This window comes from Vipera ursinii (assembly GCF_947247035.1).
Source record: "Vipera ursinii genome assembly, chromosome: 1".
NCBI classification, from domain to species: domain Eukaryota; kingdom Metazoa; phylum Chordata; class Lepidosauria; order Squamata; family Viperidae; genus Vipera; species Vipera ursinii.
The window spans coordinates 354,688,956-354,708,449 of NC_139512.1; the positions used below are offsets into that span (position 1 = coordinate 354,688,956).

At 45.5% G+C, this 19,494-nt stretch overlaps 1 protein-coding gene across 1 annotated transcript; it reads right to left on the reverse strand.

The window, feature by feature from the left end:
• Positions 1–2,519: 2,519 nt before the first annotated feature.
• Positions 2,520–18,107, reverse strand: PRR11 (proline rich 11; the record flags this gene model as incomplete). The annotated part of the gene is made up of 8 exons (XM_083379610.1): positions 17,953–18,107; positions 16,819–16,957; positions 14,364–14,486; positions 12,962–13,180; positions 11,047–11,145; positions 6,111–6,223; positions 5,928–5,987; positions 2,520–2,709 (listed from the first exon to the last, which is right to left on the reverse strand). Exons 1-8 carry the CDS (start codon positions 18,072–18,074, stop codon positions 2,520–2,522), a joined length of 1,065 nt encoding a protein of 354 aa, XP_083235736.1. The 5' UTR covers positions 18,075–18,107.
• Between the last annotated feature and the right edge of the window lie 1,387 nt (positions 18,108–19,494).

The window sequence follows — 19,494 nt, forward strand, 5'->3', positions numbered from 1 at the left end:
CTGTCCTCTTGTGTGTCACATGTATACAAATCTGTGTGTGCCCAGCTTAGTTACAAACACAACAAGGCAAGAATAAATAGAATTCTTCCAAGCTCTGGAAAAACAGTGCGATTTCTTTCGATTAACATCTGTCATTCCCACCCCCAAAAAACCCCACCACATTCTTTTAAAAATATGAGAGGGTGTGTAAACTTTTAAAAGAGCGGTTCAGTTATCTAAAATTGCAAAGCTTTAAATTAAAGCAGGAGTTTTCAAAGTTGGCCCCTTTTATGACTTGTGGACTTCAGCTCCCAGAATTCCTCAGCCAGGCACGCTGGCTGAGGAATTCTGGGAGTTGAAGTCCACAAGTCATAAAAGGGCCAAGTTGGAAGACCCCAGCTGGTGGACTTCAACTCCCAGAATTTCTCGGCCAGGCACGCTGGCTGAGGAATTCTGGGAGTTAAAGTCCACAAGTCATAAAAGGGCCAAGTTGGAAGACCCCTGCTTTAAAGTCAAAACTGCTTCATTTAAAGGAGGTTTTGAATGCCCAGATGCTTGAGAAGGTAGGAAGTGGATGTGTTTTAGAGAGTCTTTTTCGGCAGTGTATTGTTGCAGAATATTTTTTTAAAAAACTGGAGGGAGGGGGGAAAAAAGACATGTTCCAGCATGTGAAAAACCTTGCCAAGCTAACCCTTCCTTTCTCCGACCATACTGTTCCCCCAGGCAGCGTGATGTATCCATCGTAGACATTTGTGGAGACCACCAGGAAATCTTCTAGTTCTGTTCCTCGAAACTGTTTCTTGTAGGAAGGTGTGAAGGAGAGGGACTCTTTGGGTGTGCCAGCTGTGAAAAAAAAAATAAAACAGCTTCCAATTGGGCACTTTATTTCTTGATTTGTAGCCCAGGTTTATTATTTTTACAAATAACTCAAGGAGGCAGACCTATCCTATGCGCCTTCCTCCTCCTCTTTTCCATACAACAACCTTGTGAGGTGGATTGGGCTGAGAGAGAGGGACTGGCCAAAAGTCACCTTGCAGGCTTTCGTGCCTAAGGCGGGACTAGAACTCCCCGTCTCCTGCTCATTGGCCCAAAGTCACCCAGTTGGCTTTCATGCCTAAGGCAGGACTAGAACTCACTGTCTCCTGGTGATTGGTCCAGTCACCCAGCCGGCTTTCATGCCTAAGGCAGGACTAGAACTCATTGTCTCCTGGTGATTGGTCCAGTCACCCAGCTGGCTTTCATGCCTAAGGCGGGACTAGAACTCACATGCACCTGATGATTGGCCCAAAGTCACCCAACTGGGTCTCATGGGTAAGGCAGAACTCACCATCTCCCACTTTCTAGCTTGGTGCCTTAACCACGAGACTAAACCGGCTCTCTTGTGTCCAACTGTACTCCTTTTGTGTAAAAATCTTGGCTGTCTTACAAGCTCCTGTAACTTATTTTATTAAGGTCAACGTACCAAGAAGATACCAACAGTCCTCACTTAGGGACTAGCAACTTGGTTGCTAAGTGGGGGGGAAAAAGCACACGATTTTGACTTCTGATTGTACTTCTGCCTTGTCCAGTAACTCTGCTTCTTACAAACTGGTTGTAAGAATGCCCAAATAGCAGTCAAGTGACTGTGGGATCTGCAAAGGTGAGGATTGATTCCAGGAAAAAAAAATCCCCCCCCCAAGACATTGTAATTTTGTACTGATGCTGCATGAGGCCACTGATAAGGGCGGGCTGCTTGGTTTGATCAGAGGCTGCTTAAATTACCACCTTGCTTCTTTTTCTAAAAATCTAAAAAAATTTTTTTTAAAAAAAGCAGTACAAGTAGTTCTTGACTTACAACTGTTCGCTTAGTGACTGTTCAAACAGCACTGAAGAAAGCAAAAGATGAGCATTTTTCACACTTACTGCCATGGCAGCATCCGCGTGTTCCACGGGATCAAAGTTTAGAAACGTGGCAACTGACTCCCATTTATGACGGTCGCAGTGTCCCGGGATCACGTGCTCCCCTTTCGCGACCTTTTGACGAGCAAAACCAATGGGGGAAGCCAGATGCACTTTAGCGACCGTGTGACTGGCAGAACAACTGCAGGGATTCACTAAAGAACGGTGGCAAGAAAGGTCTCAATATGGGGCGAAACAAAACTCAGCCAACATAACTCAGCGGGTTATTCCCAGGGGAAGGGCGTTCTCTGTGGGCGTGCCGGCCCTTTGGAACCAGCTTCCCACGGAGCTTAGGACCGCCCCCGACCTTCGCTCATTTCGTAGGGACTTGAAAACTTGGTTTTTTGAGTTGTCTGGCCCAGACTGAGGGGTTTTAATTTTTAATTAATGGGGGTTTAGTTAAGCTCAGGGATTGATTTAATCTTAGTTTTAATCATTTTTAATTGTATATGATGTATTTTCACTTTTATTTTTCCCTGTAAACCGCCCTGAGTCCTACGGGAAGAGGGCGGTATATAAATTTAAATATAAAATAAATAAATAAATAAATAACTTAACAAAGGGAGTTTGGGGCTTCAGTGTGGTCCTAAGTCAAGGACTTCCTACAAAGACGTTTTTCTACTCTCCACGGGTCCAATTTTCCCGGGAAATGAAGATAAGCTGGGACAGCAATATACATTTTGAGATAGCCTTGCCTGGAATTTCCGCCGGAGAGCCTGGGTCATGAGTGGCGTTAGCCCTGTGCCTGTCTCAATGTTTTCTTTGTTGTTCATTGGTGTCCCCCCTGGACTCCTGGTTGAGAAAAAAATAATAATAGCACCACGTTACAGACAGTCCTTGACCTATAACGGCTCATTTAGTGACCGTTCAAAGTTAGAACGGCACTGTGGGAGATGAAAATATAGTCCCTTCCTCATATAGTAAGATAGAGCTGGAACAAACAACAACAACAACAACAATAATAATAATAATAAAGTTGGAAGCAACCTTGGAGGTCATCTAGTCCAACCCCCTGCTCAGACAGGAAACCCTATACCATTTCAGACAAATGGCTGTCCAGTCTCTTCTTAGAAACCTCCAGTGTTGGAGTATTCAAAGCTTCTGGAGGCAGGTTGTTCCACTGGTTAATTGTTCTCACTGCCAGGAAGTTTCTCCTTAGTTCTAGGTTGCTTCTCTCCTTGATGAGTTTCCATCTATTGCTTCTTGTCCTCCCTTCAGGCGCTTTGGAGAATAGCTTGACTCCCTCTTCTTTGGGGCAGCCCCTGACATATTGGAAGACTGCTAACATCTCTCCAATCTTTCCCTTTGTTTGAGTAACAGAATAACAGTTGAAAGGGACTTTGGAGGTCATCTAGTCAAACCCCCTGTTCAGGCAGGAGACCCTATACCATTTCAGGCAAATGGCTGTCCAGTCTCTTCTTAAAAATTTCCAGTGTTGGAGCAATCACCGCTTCTGGAGGCAGGTAGTTCCACTGGTTAATTGTTTTAATTGACATGAAATTTTTCCTTAGTTCTAGGTTGCTTCTCTCCTTGGTTAGTTTCCATCCATTGCTTCTTGTCCGGCCTTCGGGACAAGGTCCCCCACAGTAGTCATTCAAAGCTTTAACTTGAACTTTATGCTGTTTCGCAATAAAAATGTACTATTTGTAATCTGCTGAGCTTTGTGCAATATAAATTGCAAAGTAGATAGTTCTATGTATATTTGGAACATGAGTATTGTAACCGTGGGAAAAAGGGGAACTGAAAGTAGCTGATGGATGCGGGTTCCAGTCTTCACGGGTATACGTGGAACGTTCAGCAGAAGGTCAGCAGGAGGTCAGTAAAAAATCAGCAAACGTCAGCAGAAGTCAGCGGACCATCTGACTACAGTCTTAGAACGAGAAAGGATATAAAAGGTTGGGACTGGAGCTGATTGATTTGCCATTGGCCTATAGCTGTCCTTTTGGCTCAGTGGATTAGGCCACTGAGCTTGTCGATCAGAAGGTCGGCAGTTTGGCGGGTCGAATCCCGAGTGCCGCGTAGCAGAGCGAGCGCCTGTTACTCGTCCCAGCTTCTGCCAACCTAGCAGTTCGAAAGCACGTAAAAATGCAAGTAGAAAAATAGGGACCACTCCGGTGGGAAGGTAACAGCGTTCCGTGCGCCTTTGGCGTCCAGTCATGCCGGCCACAGGACCACGGAGACGTCCTCGGACAAGCGCTGGCTCTTCGGCTTTGAAAGGGAGATGAGCACCGGCCCCCAGAGTTGGAAACGACTAGCACGCACGTGCGGGGGACCTTTTACCTATTGCCATATGGTCCTCATTGCAATGGGTTGTTAATGTAAGTGAAGTTATGTTATTATGCTATGATCCAAATTAGTAGAAAAATAAACCTCTGAATCTTAAAGTAAGAATTATTGTTTTGTGTTGCTGTCTCGTCTTTTCCTTTGGTGTTTTTCCATGACAGTTGCACCGGCACGGAAAAAAGTGACTTAGGACCATTTTTCATTTACAGCTCTTGCAACATCCCCAGGGTCACCTGATCAAAATTCAGACGCTTGGCAATTGACTCATATTTACGACGGTTACAACGTCCCAGGGTCAGGCTGTCATGTTTGGTGACCTTCCGACAAGCAAAGACAATAGGGGAAGCTAGATCCGTTTTAACAACCAACCGTATTAGTAACTTTTAACAACTGCAGCGATTCACTTAGCAACCGTTCCAAGGAAGGTCATAAAACGGGGCAAAATTCGCTTAACAAATGTGTCTCGCTGAGCAAGGGAAATTTTAGGCTCCATTGTGGCCATAGGACCAGAATTTCTCTTGTGACGCAATTGCTAATTGCGTTAAATTTTACAACCTGTTTTGCCACGGTTGTTCAGCAAATCACTTGCAGTTGTTAAATGAATCATCTGGACTTTAAGCAAATCTGGCTTCCCCTATTGGCTTTGCTTGCCAGAAACCGGCTGGGAGAAATGGCGATCACACGACCATCATAAATACATGCCGGTTCCCAAGTGCCTAATTTTAGATCAGGTGTCCCAGGGGAGGCAGTTATGCATTTTTTGCACCAAAAAAAAAAAAGTTGTAAAATCGGGTTCAGTGGCATGACGGCTCACTCAGTGACCGGTATCCCTTAGCAACCGGATCCAATTGTGATCGTAATCGAGGACTATCTATCTAGAACTTTGGGTCATTTCCCACTTGCCCTCCGTCTGGTAAACTCCTAAGATTCGTTTTTCTCGCCATGCACATATATACATAACCTGAACTGGACTGTATTGTTTCTCTGTGTCATAGGATTAATAATAATAATAATAATAATAATAATAATAATAATAATAATAATAATAATAATAATAATAATAATAATATATTATTATTATTTTAACTGGGGTTTTATTTATGCAGGGACAAATATAATTTTTTTTAAATTTGTTTTTAACTTTTGTATCTTGGTTTTTTAATCACCCTGTAAACCGCCCTGAGTCCTTCGGGAAAGGGCGGTATATAAATGTAATAAAATAAATAAATTAATTAATTAATAAAGTAGTTGGAAGCGACCTTGGAGGTCATCTAGTCCAACACCCTGCTCAGGCAGGAAACCCTATACTATATTCCAGGCAAATGGCTGTCTAGTCTCTTCTTAAAAATTTCCAGTGATGGAGCACCCACAGCTTCCGGAGGCAGGTTGTTCCACTGGTTAGTTGTTCTCACTGTCAAGAAGTTTCTCCTTAGTTCCAGGTTGCTTCTCTCCTTGATGAGTTTCCATATGTGGCTCTATGCATAATTCTGCCTTTATTCACTTATTTTCGTCCTATTTATGTAGTCTATATCGGAGGTGGGGACCCTCGCAGAGCTGAGGGCAACGAAATTTCCTTTTAGTGTGCATTCGAAGGGACAATAAAGTTAAAAGTTATGAGTTATTATGAATGTTGCCATTCGCGTCCCCAGGCCAACTGGGCACCCATCCTATCCCCAACCTCAATTATTGGTAGACGGCAAAATGTTTTTTTCTTCTTTTTTCTTTACCTTTTAATAGCCACTTTTTTCAAGTGTTTTCGGAAATCTAAGCCGTCTTTGCTGGGAGTGCTGAAGGAGAAAGAAGAAAAAAAAAGGGCAGGGTTTAGCACTAAGAAATCGCTCAGTGGACCAAGTTCAAGCACGAATCATAAAGACGTCTCCGTCAATTTCGCAGCAGGGCGAACTTCTTACTTGAGAAGATTTGTAAGGCGAGGAAGTGGCTGGGGAGGTTTGGACTGGAGACGGACGCTCTGCAGGGCCTGGAGAGAAATTACGGCCTTGCCTCCCTGGAATGGGGACATTTTCTGAAAGAGGAAGGGGTGGGGGAAAAAACACGGTACTTTCTCATCTCAGAATAACAGAATCACGGAATCACAAAATTGGAAGGGAGCCTGGAGGTCATCTAGTCCAGGGCTTTTCAACCAGTGGCACGGGTACCACCTGTGGTACATTGGCACCCGGCAGGTGGTATGCGACCATCCTAGAGAAGTGGCAGCGGGGGAGGGGAATGAGCTGAACCGGTGGCAGCACCGCACAAGCCTGAGCGAGAGACGGCTGGAGCTGCAGGGCTGTCGGGGCTCAGCAGAAGCGCCAGGATCAGTGCCAGGATCCAGCTGGAGATCAGCGCTGATCCTGGCACTTCTGAGCCCAGAGGAAGTGCCCATCAGCTGGAATGTTGCAGCATCTCCAGGGCCTTGTGATTTACATTCAGATGCTTGGCAACTGATTCATATTTATGACGGTCACAGTGTTCCAGGGTCATGTGAAGTGATCAAAACCTGCTGCAACCACCCAGCAGACGGGGGGGGAATAAAAACCAAACACCCCCCACCCCACCCCCACTGCCAATCCTCAACAGAAATGCTCACAACAATGAAAATAGGAGGAAGAGCGCCGCCGGGCGGGCAGGCAGGTGTCTTGCTCGGCTGTGGCTTGGGGGGGCACTTTTTTCAGTGACATTGTAACTCCTAACAGTCACTAAGCAAACTGTTGTAAGTCAAGGACTACCTGTACTCGCAGTTGGTGTTGACGGGAGGGCAGAGGTCCGCCCCGAGTACTCATGTTTGTGGAGTCCCTTAGGGGTCGGTCCTCTCTCCCCTCCTGTTCAACATCTACATGAAACCGCTGGGCGAGATCATTCGTGGTTTCGGGGTGGGGTATCATCAGTACGCTGATGATACCCAACTTTTTCTCTCCACCCCTAACCAACCCAGTGATGCCCTCAACGTGATGTCCCGTTGCCTGGAAGTGGTCCAGGTTTGGATGGGGAGAAACAGGCTTCGTCTCAATCCTGCCAAGACTGAGTGGCTGTGCATACCGGCATCTCGGATAAACCAGGTTGTTCCACCACTAATGATGGGGGGGAGGTGTTCCCCCACGTCGATAGGGCTCGCAACTTGGGCGTCCTCTTGGACTCACGGCTCAATTTTGAAGATCACATAGGAGCCGTGACCTGGGGGGCTTTTGCCCAGCTTCGTCTGGTGTGCCAGTTGAGGCCCTATCTGGACCGAGATGCCCTACGCACAGTCACCCATGCGCTCGTGACCTCCCGGCTAGACTACTGCAACGTTCTCTACATGGGGCTGCCCTTGAGGACCACTCGGAAACTTCAACTGGTGCAGAATGCAGCTGCGCGAGTTGTTATGGGAGTTTCCCGATACTCCCGTGTAACACCTCTTCTCCGTGAGCTGCATTGGCTTCCGGTTGCCCTCCGGGTGAGATTCAAGGTGCTGGTAATGACCTATAAAGCTCTAAATGGCTTGGGTCCAGATTATCTAAGGGAACACCTGCTGCCGGCATCAACTTCCCATCGTCCTATGCACTCCCACAGGGAAGGCCTTCTTAGGGTACCGCCGGTTTATTTATTTATTTAATTAAATTGTTATACCGCCCTATTCCCGAAGGACTCAGGGCGGTTTACAGGGCAGCATAAAATACAATATAAAAATAGTATAAAATTAAAATAGATTAAATTACTTAAGCCCAACAATTAAAACAATATTAAAAGCTAAAACCCCTTCAGTCCAGGCCTGATAGATCGAAAAACCAAGTTTTCAGGTCCCGGCGAAATGAACGCAGATCGGGGGCGGTCCGAAGTTCCACCGGTAAATCATTCCAAAGGGCAGGTGCGCCCACAGAGAATGCCCTCCCCCTGGGGATCACCCGCTGGCACTCCTTAACCGCCGGTTAAGGAATGCCGGCGGGTTATTCCTAGGAGAAGGGCGTTCTCTGTGGGCGCGCCAGCCCTTTGGAACCAACTTCCCACGGAGCTTAGGACTGCCCCCGACCTTCGCTCATTTCGCAGGGACTTGAAAACCTGGTTTTTCGAGCTGTCTGGCCCAGACTCGAGGGGTTTTAATTATATAATTAATGGGGTTTTAGTCTAAATCCAGGGATTTAATTTAATCTTAGTTTTAATTGTTTTAATTTTGTATGTGATGTATTTTAATTTTTCCCTGTAAACCGCCCTGAGTCCTACAGGAATAGGGCGGTACATAAATTTAAATAATAATAAATAATAAAATATAATAATAAAATAATAATAAATAATAAAAGCGGTACAATGGGTGAAAAGGTTGAAAAGCCCTGCTCTAGTCCGACCCCCTGCTCAGGCAGGAGACCCCGTGCCATTTCAGGCAACTGGTTGTCCAGTCTCTTCTTAAAAGCCACCACGGTCCCTAAATGAATGGCTGTTAAGTCAAACGTTACCCATGCTGTCTTGTCTATTCAAACGAGATTCTAATTCGCCCACAGACTCCTCGTTGAGAGATGGGTGGCAAAATAAATTTAATAAATAATTCAATTCTGAAATTTCCCCAGGCTGCAGTCCTTGGGATCAGTGCTAAAGTACGACACGCCATGGGGCCATGTAATAATGTGAGGCCTGACTTAACGACCAGGGTAAAAAAAAAAACCACGATAAAATCAGGTGTGGTCACATCGCGACCACCTTACTTAAACGTGAACGAGCTGCTCGCTGTTGTGATTGTAACTTGAGAACTGCCTGTATTGTTTCTTCACACAGAGACTTGCAAGGAAAGCCTGCCAAGACCGTTGTTCATAACCTACAGGCAGTCCTTGACTTATAACCGTTCGTTTCATTGTCTGCAGAGATCCAGGTTAGGCTTGTCCCAAAGGTACCTTTGTCAGGAGGCCAACTGGACTTTCTTGTTTTTCTTTGAAGATGTTTTACCTCTCATCCGAGAAGCTTCTTCAGCTCTGACTGGAACGGCGGGGAATGGAAGGATTTATACGCCTTGCAGAAAAACTGGTCATTTGCATTCTTTTATGAGGGTCGTTGAGGCCGCTTGGAGATTTGTCTGTGATATAGGAGAACAAACCCATCAGGACAAGAGTCAGCAGCCCGTCTGCATTTAAAAGACAAAGACCGCTCTTTCAAAGACAGCAAAGTCCACATTTTGGACAGGGAGGATCGCAGACATCTGGTCATTTGCCTTCTTTTAGAAGTCGTTGAGGCCATTTGGAGGTTTGTCTGCGTCACCTGAGTGGTGCAAATGGGTGTGGAGCCTTCTTGGAACTGCTGAGAGGACCATGTTGTAGACTGGAGATAGATGATGTCGTATCCCTCCCCCTCTGTTGACAGATGTCTGTTCAGTTTTGACACAGATGGCCTCTTTGACCCCTCTTTCAAGCCAGCGGTCCTCCCTGTCCAAAATGTGGACTTTGCTGTCTTCGAAAGTGCGGTCTTTGTCTTTTCAATGCAGATGGACTGCTGAATCTTGTCCTGATGGGTTTATTCTCCTGTGTTGTGACACGCGTTGATGAAGTGGTTCTTCTGTTCCCCAAACAACCTCTTTTTGTACAACACAGTCCTTTCAGCAGGTTCAAGAAGGCTCCCCACCCATATACACCACTCAGGTGACCCTGAGGGCACAGGTAAACCTCCAGGTGGCCTCAAGGACTCTTCAAAGCAGGTATGTCAACCTCGCGACGTTACGTGATGTCGCGCGACGTATCGGAGCTTTTTCCCCATTGCTGGCAATGGGGTGAGCACGGTTTCGTCGTGACGCGTCCGGCCCACGGGCCAGCAATTTGACACCCCTGCTCTAAAGGATGCAAATGACCGGCTGTCTGCAAGGAGTATAAATCCTTCCATTCCCCACCATCCAGTCAGAGCTGAAGAAGCTTCTTGGAGGACAAGCGAAACATCTTCAAAGAAAAATAAGGAAGTCCAGTTGCCTCTTGAAAAAGCACCTTTGGGACAGAAATTCATTTAGTGACCATTTAAAGTTATAACAGCGCTGGAAAAAGTGACTTAGGACTGTTTTTCACCCTTACAACCGTTCCAGCATTCCCGAGGTCACGTGATCAAAATTCGGACGCTCGATTCATATTTATGACGGTTGCAGAGTGCCGGGGTCATGTGACCCCCCCTTTTTTAAAAAAAATTCCATTTATATCCCGCCCTTCTCCGAAAACTCAGGGCGGCTTACAAGCTTAGCAGTAGCCTTCATTCTATGTATATGCCTGCTTATTAGGGCTTTCACACACACACCCCAAGCGGCATTATTACAAAGTCAGCTTATTGCCCCCAACAATCTGGGTCCTCATTTTACCTACCTCGGAAGGATGGAAGGCTGAGTCAACCTTTTTGTGACCTTCCGACCAAATCGAAGGGGAAACCTGATTCCCTTCACAACCCGGCTACTAAATCAACAACTGCAATCATTCACTTAACAACGGTGGCAAGAAAGGTCGTAAAATGGGACCAAACTCACTTGAGAACTGTCTTGCTTAGCCACAGAAATTTGGGGCCATACGTGTTTTTTTTAATTCCATTTATATCCCACCCTTCTCTGAAGACTCAGGGCGGCTTACAAGCTTAGCAGTAGCCTTCATTCTATGTATATGCCTGCTTATTAGGGCTTTCATACACCCCCCAAGCGGCATTATTACAAAGTCAGCTTATTGCCCCCAACAATCTGGGTCCTCATTTTACCTACCTCGGAAGGATGGAAGGCTGAGTCGACCTTGAGCCTGGTGGGACTCGAACCTGCACTAATTGCAGGCAGCTGGTGTTACTTAAGGAGGCATTAGCCCACGTTGAGGATTCCCTGCATGTGGAAAACAGTTTAACTGAGCTGCAAGTTGCTCGTTTCAGGATTACCTTATCCACTGCTGGTTCACTCTTGGTCTTCTTCAGTTTAACGTTCAGAAGATCCTGGGGTGTTATTTGTAGTGGGATGTCCTTTTTTAACGGGACGGGCTAAATTTGAAGAAAATAAATTGAAAAGGGAGGTCAGAATCCATGAGTCACTCAACTATGAAAACAAAACATTTATTAGGGATTTGTTTGGAGCTGTTTGATTGGCTGCCTTCAGCAAAGGGTTGGATTTTAGGTGGTTTTAAATGCTTCACCGCAGACGGGGACTGCAGCCAAGAAATTAAAAGACGCTTGCTCCTGGGGAGGAAAGCCATGGCAAATTTTAATAGCACACTAAAAAAGCAGAGACGTCACCCTGCCAACAAAAGTGCGTATGGTCAAGGCTGTGGTCTTCCCAGTTGCAATGTATGGCTGTGAAAGTTGGACTATAAGAAAGGCCGAGCGCCAAAGAATGGAGGCCTTTGAACTGTGGTGCTGGAGAAGACTCCTGCGAGGCCCTTGGACTGCGAGGCATTCAAACCGGTCGGTCCTAGAGGAGATCAACCCTGACTGCTCTTTTGAAGGCCAGATCCTGAAGCTAAAACTCAAATCCTTTGGCCACCTAATGAGAAGGAAGGACTCACTGGAGAAGAGCCTAATGCCGGGAAAGGTTGAGGGCAAGAGAAGAAGGGGACGACAGAGAATGAGGTGGCTGGATGGAGTCACTGAAGCAGTAGACGTGAGCTTAAATGGACTCCAGAACATGGTAGAGGACAGGAAGGCCTGGAGGAACATTGTCAATGGGGTCGCGAGGGGCCGGACACGACTTTGCAACTAACAACAAAAGCTTCTTCCCATCTACGTTGCCGTTTCTGTCATAATTTAAATATATGAGAGCAGATTCCTGTAGCTCCCAGGTTGGCTGGGACCTCAGAGGGTTGGGTAGGCCTCAGAGGTGAGCACAAAACTGTACAATTGCAGTAGAATTTCCTCACTTCAACAAAGACCAACAATCACCAGTCAAATGTTTTGGTACACATGGACAGCGAAGGAACAGAATAGGAAACTGCAATATTTTTACTTTTATTTATTTACATCCTGCCTTTATTATTTTCATAAACAGCTCAAGGGGGTGAACACAGAGACTAATCCTTCCTCCTCCTATTTTCCCCACAACAACCCTATGAGGTGGGTTGGTTGAGAGAGAGATTGGTTCAGTCACCCAACTGACTTTAGTGCCTAAGGCAGGACTAGAACTCCCAGTCTCCTGGTGATTGGCCGAAAGTTCACCCAGCTAGCTTTCATGTGTGAGGCAGGACTAGAACTCACCATCTCCTGATGATTGGCCCGAAGTCACCCAGCCGGCTTTTATGCTTAAGGCGAGACTAGAACTCACCGTTTCCTGGTGATTGGCCCAAAGTCACCCAGCTAGCTTTTGTGCGTGAGGCAGGACTAGAACTCACCGTCTCCTGGTGATTGGCCCAAAGTCACCCAGCTAGCTTTCATGATTAAGGCAGGACTAGAACTCACCATCTCCTGATGATTGGCCCACAGTTACCCAGCCGGCTTTCATGCCTAAGGTGGGACTAGAATTCATGTCTCCTGGTTACCAGCCTAGTCCCTTAATCATTGAAATGTCCCTGCGGTTGTAATACAGGCAGGCTGTCAAACACCCCTATATTGTTGGCGTAACCTCAAGGAAGCTGCAAGAGTTGTAACTTGTGGGGATAGCTTGTAAGAAAGATTCCTTTTGTGCCACCTTAACTCTGAATGGTGGCTGAAGGAGCAGCCGTTAAGTGAGGACTACCTGTGTCTCTCATGAAGTCAATTGTAGCCCACCAGATTTTGTGCAGGCTAGCCTTTCCACGCCTCACAAAGCCTTTCCTTTGCAAAAGAAGTTCGAAACTTTCTCCCTGTGAGGTGTTAAGTTCCGTCTTACCTTTGGGTCACTCCGTCTTTTGAAACCGAGGGATACTGGTGGCGGTGGGGGCGGCAGTGGGGGAGGCAGCGGGGGTGGCGGGGGAATCTCTAGCTTTTGCGAAGACAACGGTGTGGGTTGTGTGACGCTGAGCTGTGTATGTGCGGGAGAAGCTGACAATAGGTTTGGAGAGAGCTGGCAAGGCAGGCTTCCCGCAGACGCTGCCGTACTTTTATTCTGCTTGAGGAAGAAAAAAAAATCTATTTACTATTAGTTGTTAAATTCGTTTGCTGCCCAGCTTGCCATTTTGCTTCCCTCTCTCTCTCTCTTTCCTCTCTTTCGTTCCCTCCATCCCTCCCCTCTCCTCCTTCTGTCCTTTTTTAATACCTCTATCATACCTCCCCAAGGTCATCTCTGCATTCCTTTGCCTACAGTTTATAAAGGTTTTCTTTGCTTATCTACTTCTAGTTATTTATAATGTTTTTATTCTCCTAATTTTTAAAGAGGGGGGATTTGGCCTAGTGCAGCGGTAGGCAACCTTGGCTCTTTTGATGACTCGTGGACTTCAACTCCCAGAATTCCTGAGCCGGCCACGCTGAGGGGAAAGGGGAGAGGTTTCCAAGCTGGCTCAGGAATTCTGGGAGTTGAAGTCCACGAGTCATAAAAGAGTCAAGGTTGCCTATCCTTGGCCTAGTGCAAGAGGGAGTGGAAGTCCACAAGTCTTCAAGTCACCACGTTTGAAGACCCCTGCCTTGGGGCAAGATGTTTCCAAGGGAGGGGGGCGAGTGTGATGCAGCAGAGAAGGCCTTTCTTCCGGATCCCGATAGTCAGAGTTCTTTGACTGACAGGATCTGGAGTAGGCCCTCCCTGCTGGCACAAATCCAGAGAAGAAAAATCACCAAAGGCAGACCACCATCTCAATTGAACCGGGACAGCTCTCAGCTATTCCTTATTACATCTGATCCAGAAGGACTCAGACATCCATTAACAATTCACTATCTGGGTTCACGCATTAAGTGATTGATTTCTATAGTCGCCCATCCCTGGGAAGCTTAGCGTTCAAAACATATATATATCGATTAAAGTTTAAAAAGCATCTTACAGTATTAAAGCAGAAAACTTGAAAAGCATTAAAACATCTAAGTTAAACTACATAACTACATACATGACCAAGTTTGAAGACCCCCCCCAGCTTGTGGACTTCAACTCCCAGAATTCCTCAGCCAGGCATGCTGGCTGAGGAATTCTGGGAGTTGAAGTCCACAAGTCTTAAAGTTGCCAAGGTTGAGGACCCCCTGCCCTTTAGCGAACTAACTTTGCTTAACAATACATGGTATTTCCTGATCTTTCCAATCGTAAAGATGAAGGACAGAATTTAATGGGCGGAGTGCAGAAGCTTCAACTGTAGTGAGGTGTAACTAACTTGGAGAATTGACCTCAGCTTAGCCACCTCCCTTTCCAGGTTTTTGACTTCGGCCCCGAGTGTCTTCAGCTCCTCCCGGTATGTGTGCGAAAGAAAGGCTGCATTCACAAAGATGCGAAAAATCTGGAAAGGGAAAGAAATCACGTTTCGACAGGATTCGTGGAGAGATGAAGGAAATGGGTGCCAAGTGAAGAACTGTTTTATTTTTGGAGTAGTGGACAAGATGCTGGCTTAGACATTGGGCCTAGTCCCACCATAGGCACGAAAGCCGAGTACGTGACTTTGGAGAGGGTGAATTCTAGTCCCGCCTTAGCCACGAAAGCAGACACTAGGTGACTTTGGCCCAAGGACTTTAGAGGCGGTGAGTTCTAATCCTGCCTTAGCTATGAAAGCTAGGTGGGTGACTTTGGGCCAATCACCAGGAGACAATGAGTTCTAGTCCGGCCTTAGGCATGAAAGCCAGCTGGGTGACTTTGGACCAATCACCAGAAGACGATGAGTTCTAGTCCCGCTTTAGGCATGAAAGCAAACTAGGTGACTTTGGCCCAAGGACTTTGGAGGCGGTGAGTTCTAGTCCCGCCTTTGCCATGAAAGCTGGCTGGATGATTGTGGGCCAATCACCAGGAGACAATGAGTTCTAGTCTCACCTTAGGCATTAAAGCAGACTAGGTGACTTTGGCCCAAGGACTTTGGAGGTGGTGAGTTCTAATCCTGCCTTAGCCATGAAAGCCAGCTGGGTGACTTTGGGCCAATCGCCAGGAGATGGTGAGTTCTAGTGCCGTCTTTGACATGAAAGTCAGCTGGGTGACTTTGGGCCAATTATTAGGAGACAGTGAATTCTAGTCCTGTCTTAGATATGAAAGCTAGCTGGGTGATTTTGGGGCTGATCTCTCTCCCTCAGCTCAACCCATCTCACAGGGCTGTTATTGTGATGAAAAAAGAGGACAAATATTATGTATAATTATTGATAGAAGGGAATATTTGTAGCTTAGAGTAGTATAGTAATGCCCCACAAATTTATGCCTGTTTGCCTTTTGCTGTAAGACTGATAAATTAATAAAGACAGGATAACCAACTCATAAATACATCCAGGTTGCATTTTAAGTCCTGCAAAGGAAATCTTGTTGGGCAAGAACCAAAGTTGATTCAAAGGAAACCTGGTTGCTCTGAAATCCCTATGACATCTTCGGTAAGGGGCAAGTCCAAATCAAGCCTCCCCCATTAATTTTGCTTGTCAGAAGGTGGCCAAAGGTGATCACATGACTCCGGGACGCTGCAACCATTGTAAATACATGCCAGTTGCCAAGCCTCTGCATTTTGATTATGTCAGGATAATGATCTAAAGGCTAAACAGCTTATGTAATGATCTAATGTAAGGTGCATGATGCAAGAATGGGAATGACACAGCAGGGTCTGTGACTGTGCCTTTAAGAGTCTGAGTATAAAAGGGAAGTTTTTTTTGCTAGTCTTTCTCATCCATTTGACTGCTTGTCAGGACCCACCTTAAACCACGTCTTAGGAAGACAAAACTCTTGGAGCCAAATCTAGTCCAAAAAGAATCTTTACTATGACATGCTTGGTTGTAGGAATACAAGACAGGACTTATTATTATTCCACGAACTAAACCCTTATAAAGAGTTCCCGGTTTAACCCCCCTTAACCCCATTTGGTCAGTCCCCCATCATTTACCTCGTATCATCCCTCTCCTGGGAAAAAGGAACTTAGGACCTTTTATGTTTGTTTGTTTGTTTGTTTATTTATTAATTATTGGGACTTATATGCTGCCCTATCTCCCGAAAGACTCAGGGCGGCTAACAACAATAATGTAGAATAAATACAGAAGTTAAAACTAAAATTAAAATTAAAGGCCCCTGTAGAATAAATAAAAATTAAAATAAATTAAAAATTAGAGTTAAAAATTAAAAACCTAATTAAAATCCCTGTCAGTCCTCATATATTGCTCTCTTCCGTGACACAAGCCAGATGCTAGCCCCCCCCCTCTTTTGTTTCCCCAGTTCAAAAGGCTTCTCTTTTCCTTTGAAATGCCTAATACCAGTTCAATGCACATCCGTTTCCTCCTCTTCGGGAGATGGCAGAATCCATGGAATAATGTTTTAAACATACATTTATGAATATGATATAAATGGATTCTGACACTGCTATAATTGCTGCATATTGGAGTTTGCCGTTTCACCACGTATATCTTATTTCTAGTGTATATTTGCAGATATTGTATGATGAACCACATTTAATTACAAACCACTGTTTACTGTATTTACTCCTGGGTAACCTCTGCACAATAAGACTGTGCATGCTCTGACAGATCACAGGACCACGGGGATGCTGCAATGGTTGTGAGTGCGAACAATGGTCATAAAGCACTTTTTTCCAGTGCCGAATGGACACTAAACGATTCCTCTCCCTGTAGGGTACCCTCGATATCAAACAAACTTACGTGTGCAACGTGTCTCTGGCACCACCAACACCAACTAACCGCCGCAGCCAGAACATGCTTGAGGGTTTCTAGTATGTCCTCCAAAGCTAAAAACCTGGAACAGAAAGGCCGTCTTTGGCTACGGAGAGTAACTGGAGACCTGCTGAAAACAACTATAAATTAACATTTTCTTTGCAAAATTGTGATTGTCATTTATGACTTTCCCAGCCAGCTTCCAATAAGCAAAGTCAACGGGGCAAGCCAGTTATGCTTTTGTATGTTATATTTTAATTGCCCTGTACACTGCCCTGAGTCCCTCGGGAGAAGGGCGGTATATAAATCTAATGAATAAATAAACACCGCGGTAAAAAAAAAGTTGTAAAATTGGGTGAGGACACTCGGCGACATATATAACGACTGCATCGCTTAGAGATGGAAATTTAGGTCCCAAATGTCGAGGGACGACATATCCTCTTAAAGCAGGGGTCTTCCTTCCAACTTGGCCCTTTTATGACGTGTGGACTTCAACTCCCAGAATTCCTCAGCCAGCGTGTCTGGCTGAGGAATTCTGGGAGTTGAAGTCCACACGTCATAAAAGGGCCAATTTTACAGACCCGTCTTAAAGCAAACGAGCATTAACCACAAGCTTTAATCAAGCAATATAGGTAGTCCTTGACTTACAACAGTTCATTTATTGACCGTTCAAAGTTATAACGGTGCAGAAAAAAAGTGACTTATGACCATTTTTCAAACTTACGACCAATGCAGCAGGCCTGTGATCATGTGATCAAAATTCAGATGCTTGACAACTGGTTCCTATTTAGGACCGTTGCTGTGTCCCGGGGTCATGTGATCACTTTTTTTTTTGCGACCTTCTGATAAGCAAAGTCAACGAGGAAGGCAGATACACTTAACAACCAAGTTGCTAACTTATCCTCTGCAGTGATTCACTTAACAACTGAGGCAAGAGAAGTCGTAGAACGAAACAAAACTCACTTAACAAATGTCTCACTTAACAACAGATATTTTGAGCTCAGCTGTGGTTGTAAGTTAAGGACTTCCTGTATGCAGGTTTAACAAAAATAATATATTTTTTGCAAGTTGCGAAACATTACTCGGAAAGGTCAAAGCAAAATGAGAAACAGAAACACTTACTTTGGACGGAAAGCTTTTGAAGGAAGAATAGATGAAGATGGAAACTCCGTATGTTTTTTTTCCTTCGATGAGGATTTTGTTCTGGGCCTCCATTTTTGGCACCGTCGCTTAACTCTAGCCATTTTCTGCAATTCCAGGCTAAACTATAGCTTTGTTTGTGTTATTCGCCTGTATTGTTTGAGAAAGACAAAACAGATCCGGAAATCACCTACAATGAAATCAGATATCTTTATTGCTGTGTCTGACGAGTCTTTATAGTAAAAAAAAAGAGAGAATTGGTTTGATGCAGCAATTTGTTATGGCAGTGGTTCTCAATCTGCCATAACAGGGTGTGTTTGTGTGTGTGTTGTTGTCACAATGGGTTCCGCAAAGGCTTGAAGAAATGTTATGATTTAAATCTTAAGTCTTGGGGGTCTGTGATGGCCGTGGGCACAAAAGGCATTTAAAGGTGGTTTGTGGTGAAGAAAAGGTTGGGAACGACAGCATTATGGGAAAAAATAGGATAATTAAATGACATATCTAATTACAGGTAGTCCTCAACTTAGTCGTTTGAAGTTATGCCACTGAAAAAAGTTATGACACTTTTTCACCCTTATGACCGTTGCAGCATCCCCATGGTCACGTGATGTACCTTTGGTTGCCTGACAACTGGTTCATATTTATGACTGTTGCAGTGTCCCTGGGGTCAGGTGATCCCCTTTTGCGACCCTCTGACCGACAAATTCAATGGGGAAGCTAGCTTCAGTTCACAACAGTGTGACAACCTTAACAATTGCAAGGCTTTACTTAGCAACTGTAACAAAAAAAGGTCATAGTATGGGGCAAAAATCACTTAAGAACAGTCTTGCTTAGCAATGGCAATGTTAGGTTCTGTTGTTGTAAGATGAGGACTACCTGTAGTCTGTTTTGTTGGACCCTGGCTGAAGTTTCTGTTACAAGAAGCGTCAAGCATCTGAGTTACATTTTTTTCTTCGTTAATCTAGCCCAGGGGTCTTCAAACTTGGCCCTTTTATGACTCGTGGACTTCAACTCCCAGAATTCCTCAGCCAGCGTGCCTGGCTAAGGAATTCTGGGAGTTGAAGTCCACGAGTCATAAAAGGGCCAAGTTCGAAGACCCCTGATCTAGCCTTTTCAGACATACAGCAAGCAAGGGGATTGAGAAGACAGACCAGAATAGGTCTAGCTCTCTGGACTAGGTGAGTGCAAGGGTGATAAAAAGGCAGAAGGCACGGAAGCATCCATTCACACGACACATTAAATCCCCATTCACCGAACACAAGGGATCCGTTTACGGCACAGGAAGCTCCCAAACGAATCAAACCCAGCCCAGGTTCGCGTGCCGGTCCGATTGGCCCATCCCGTGGACCAACGACGGGATTCCCACGACGTACTAAATCCGTTGCTCACGTGTCGCGCGAACCAGTCCCCGTGAGCCGACTCTTCTGGCAGATGCAAGGACTAGGAAGGCAGAAGCTCAGAGCAAGCCTTTGTCCGGGACGATCCTGCTCAAACCACCCGGGCTGAGCTGCCGCCCTGGATGCG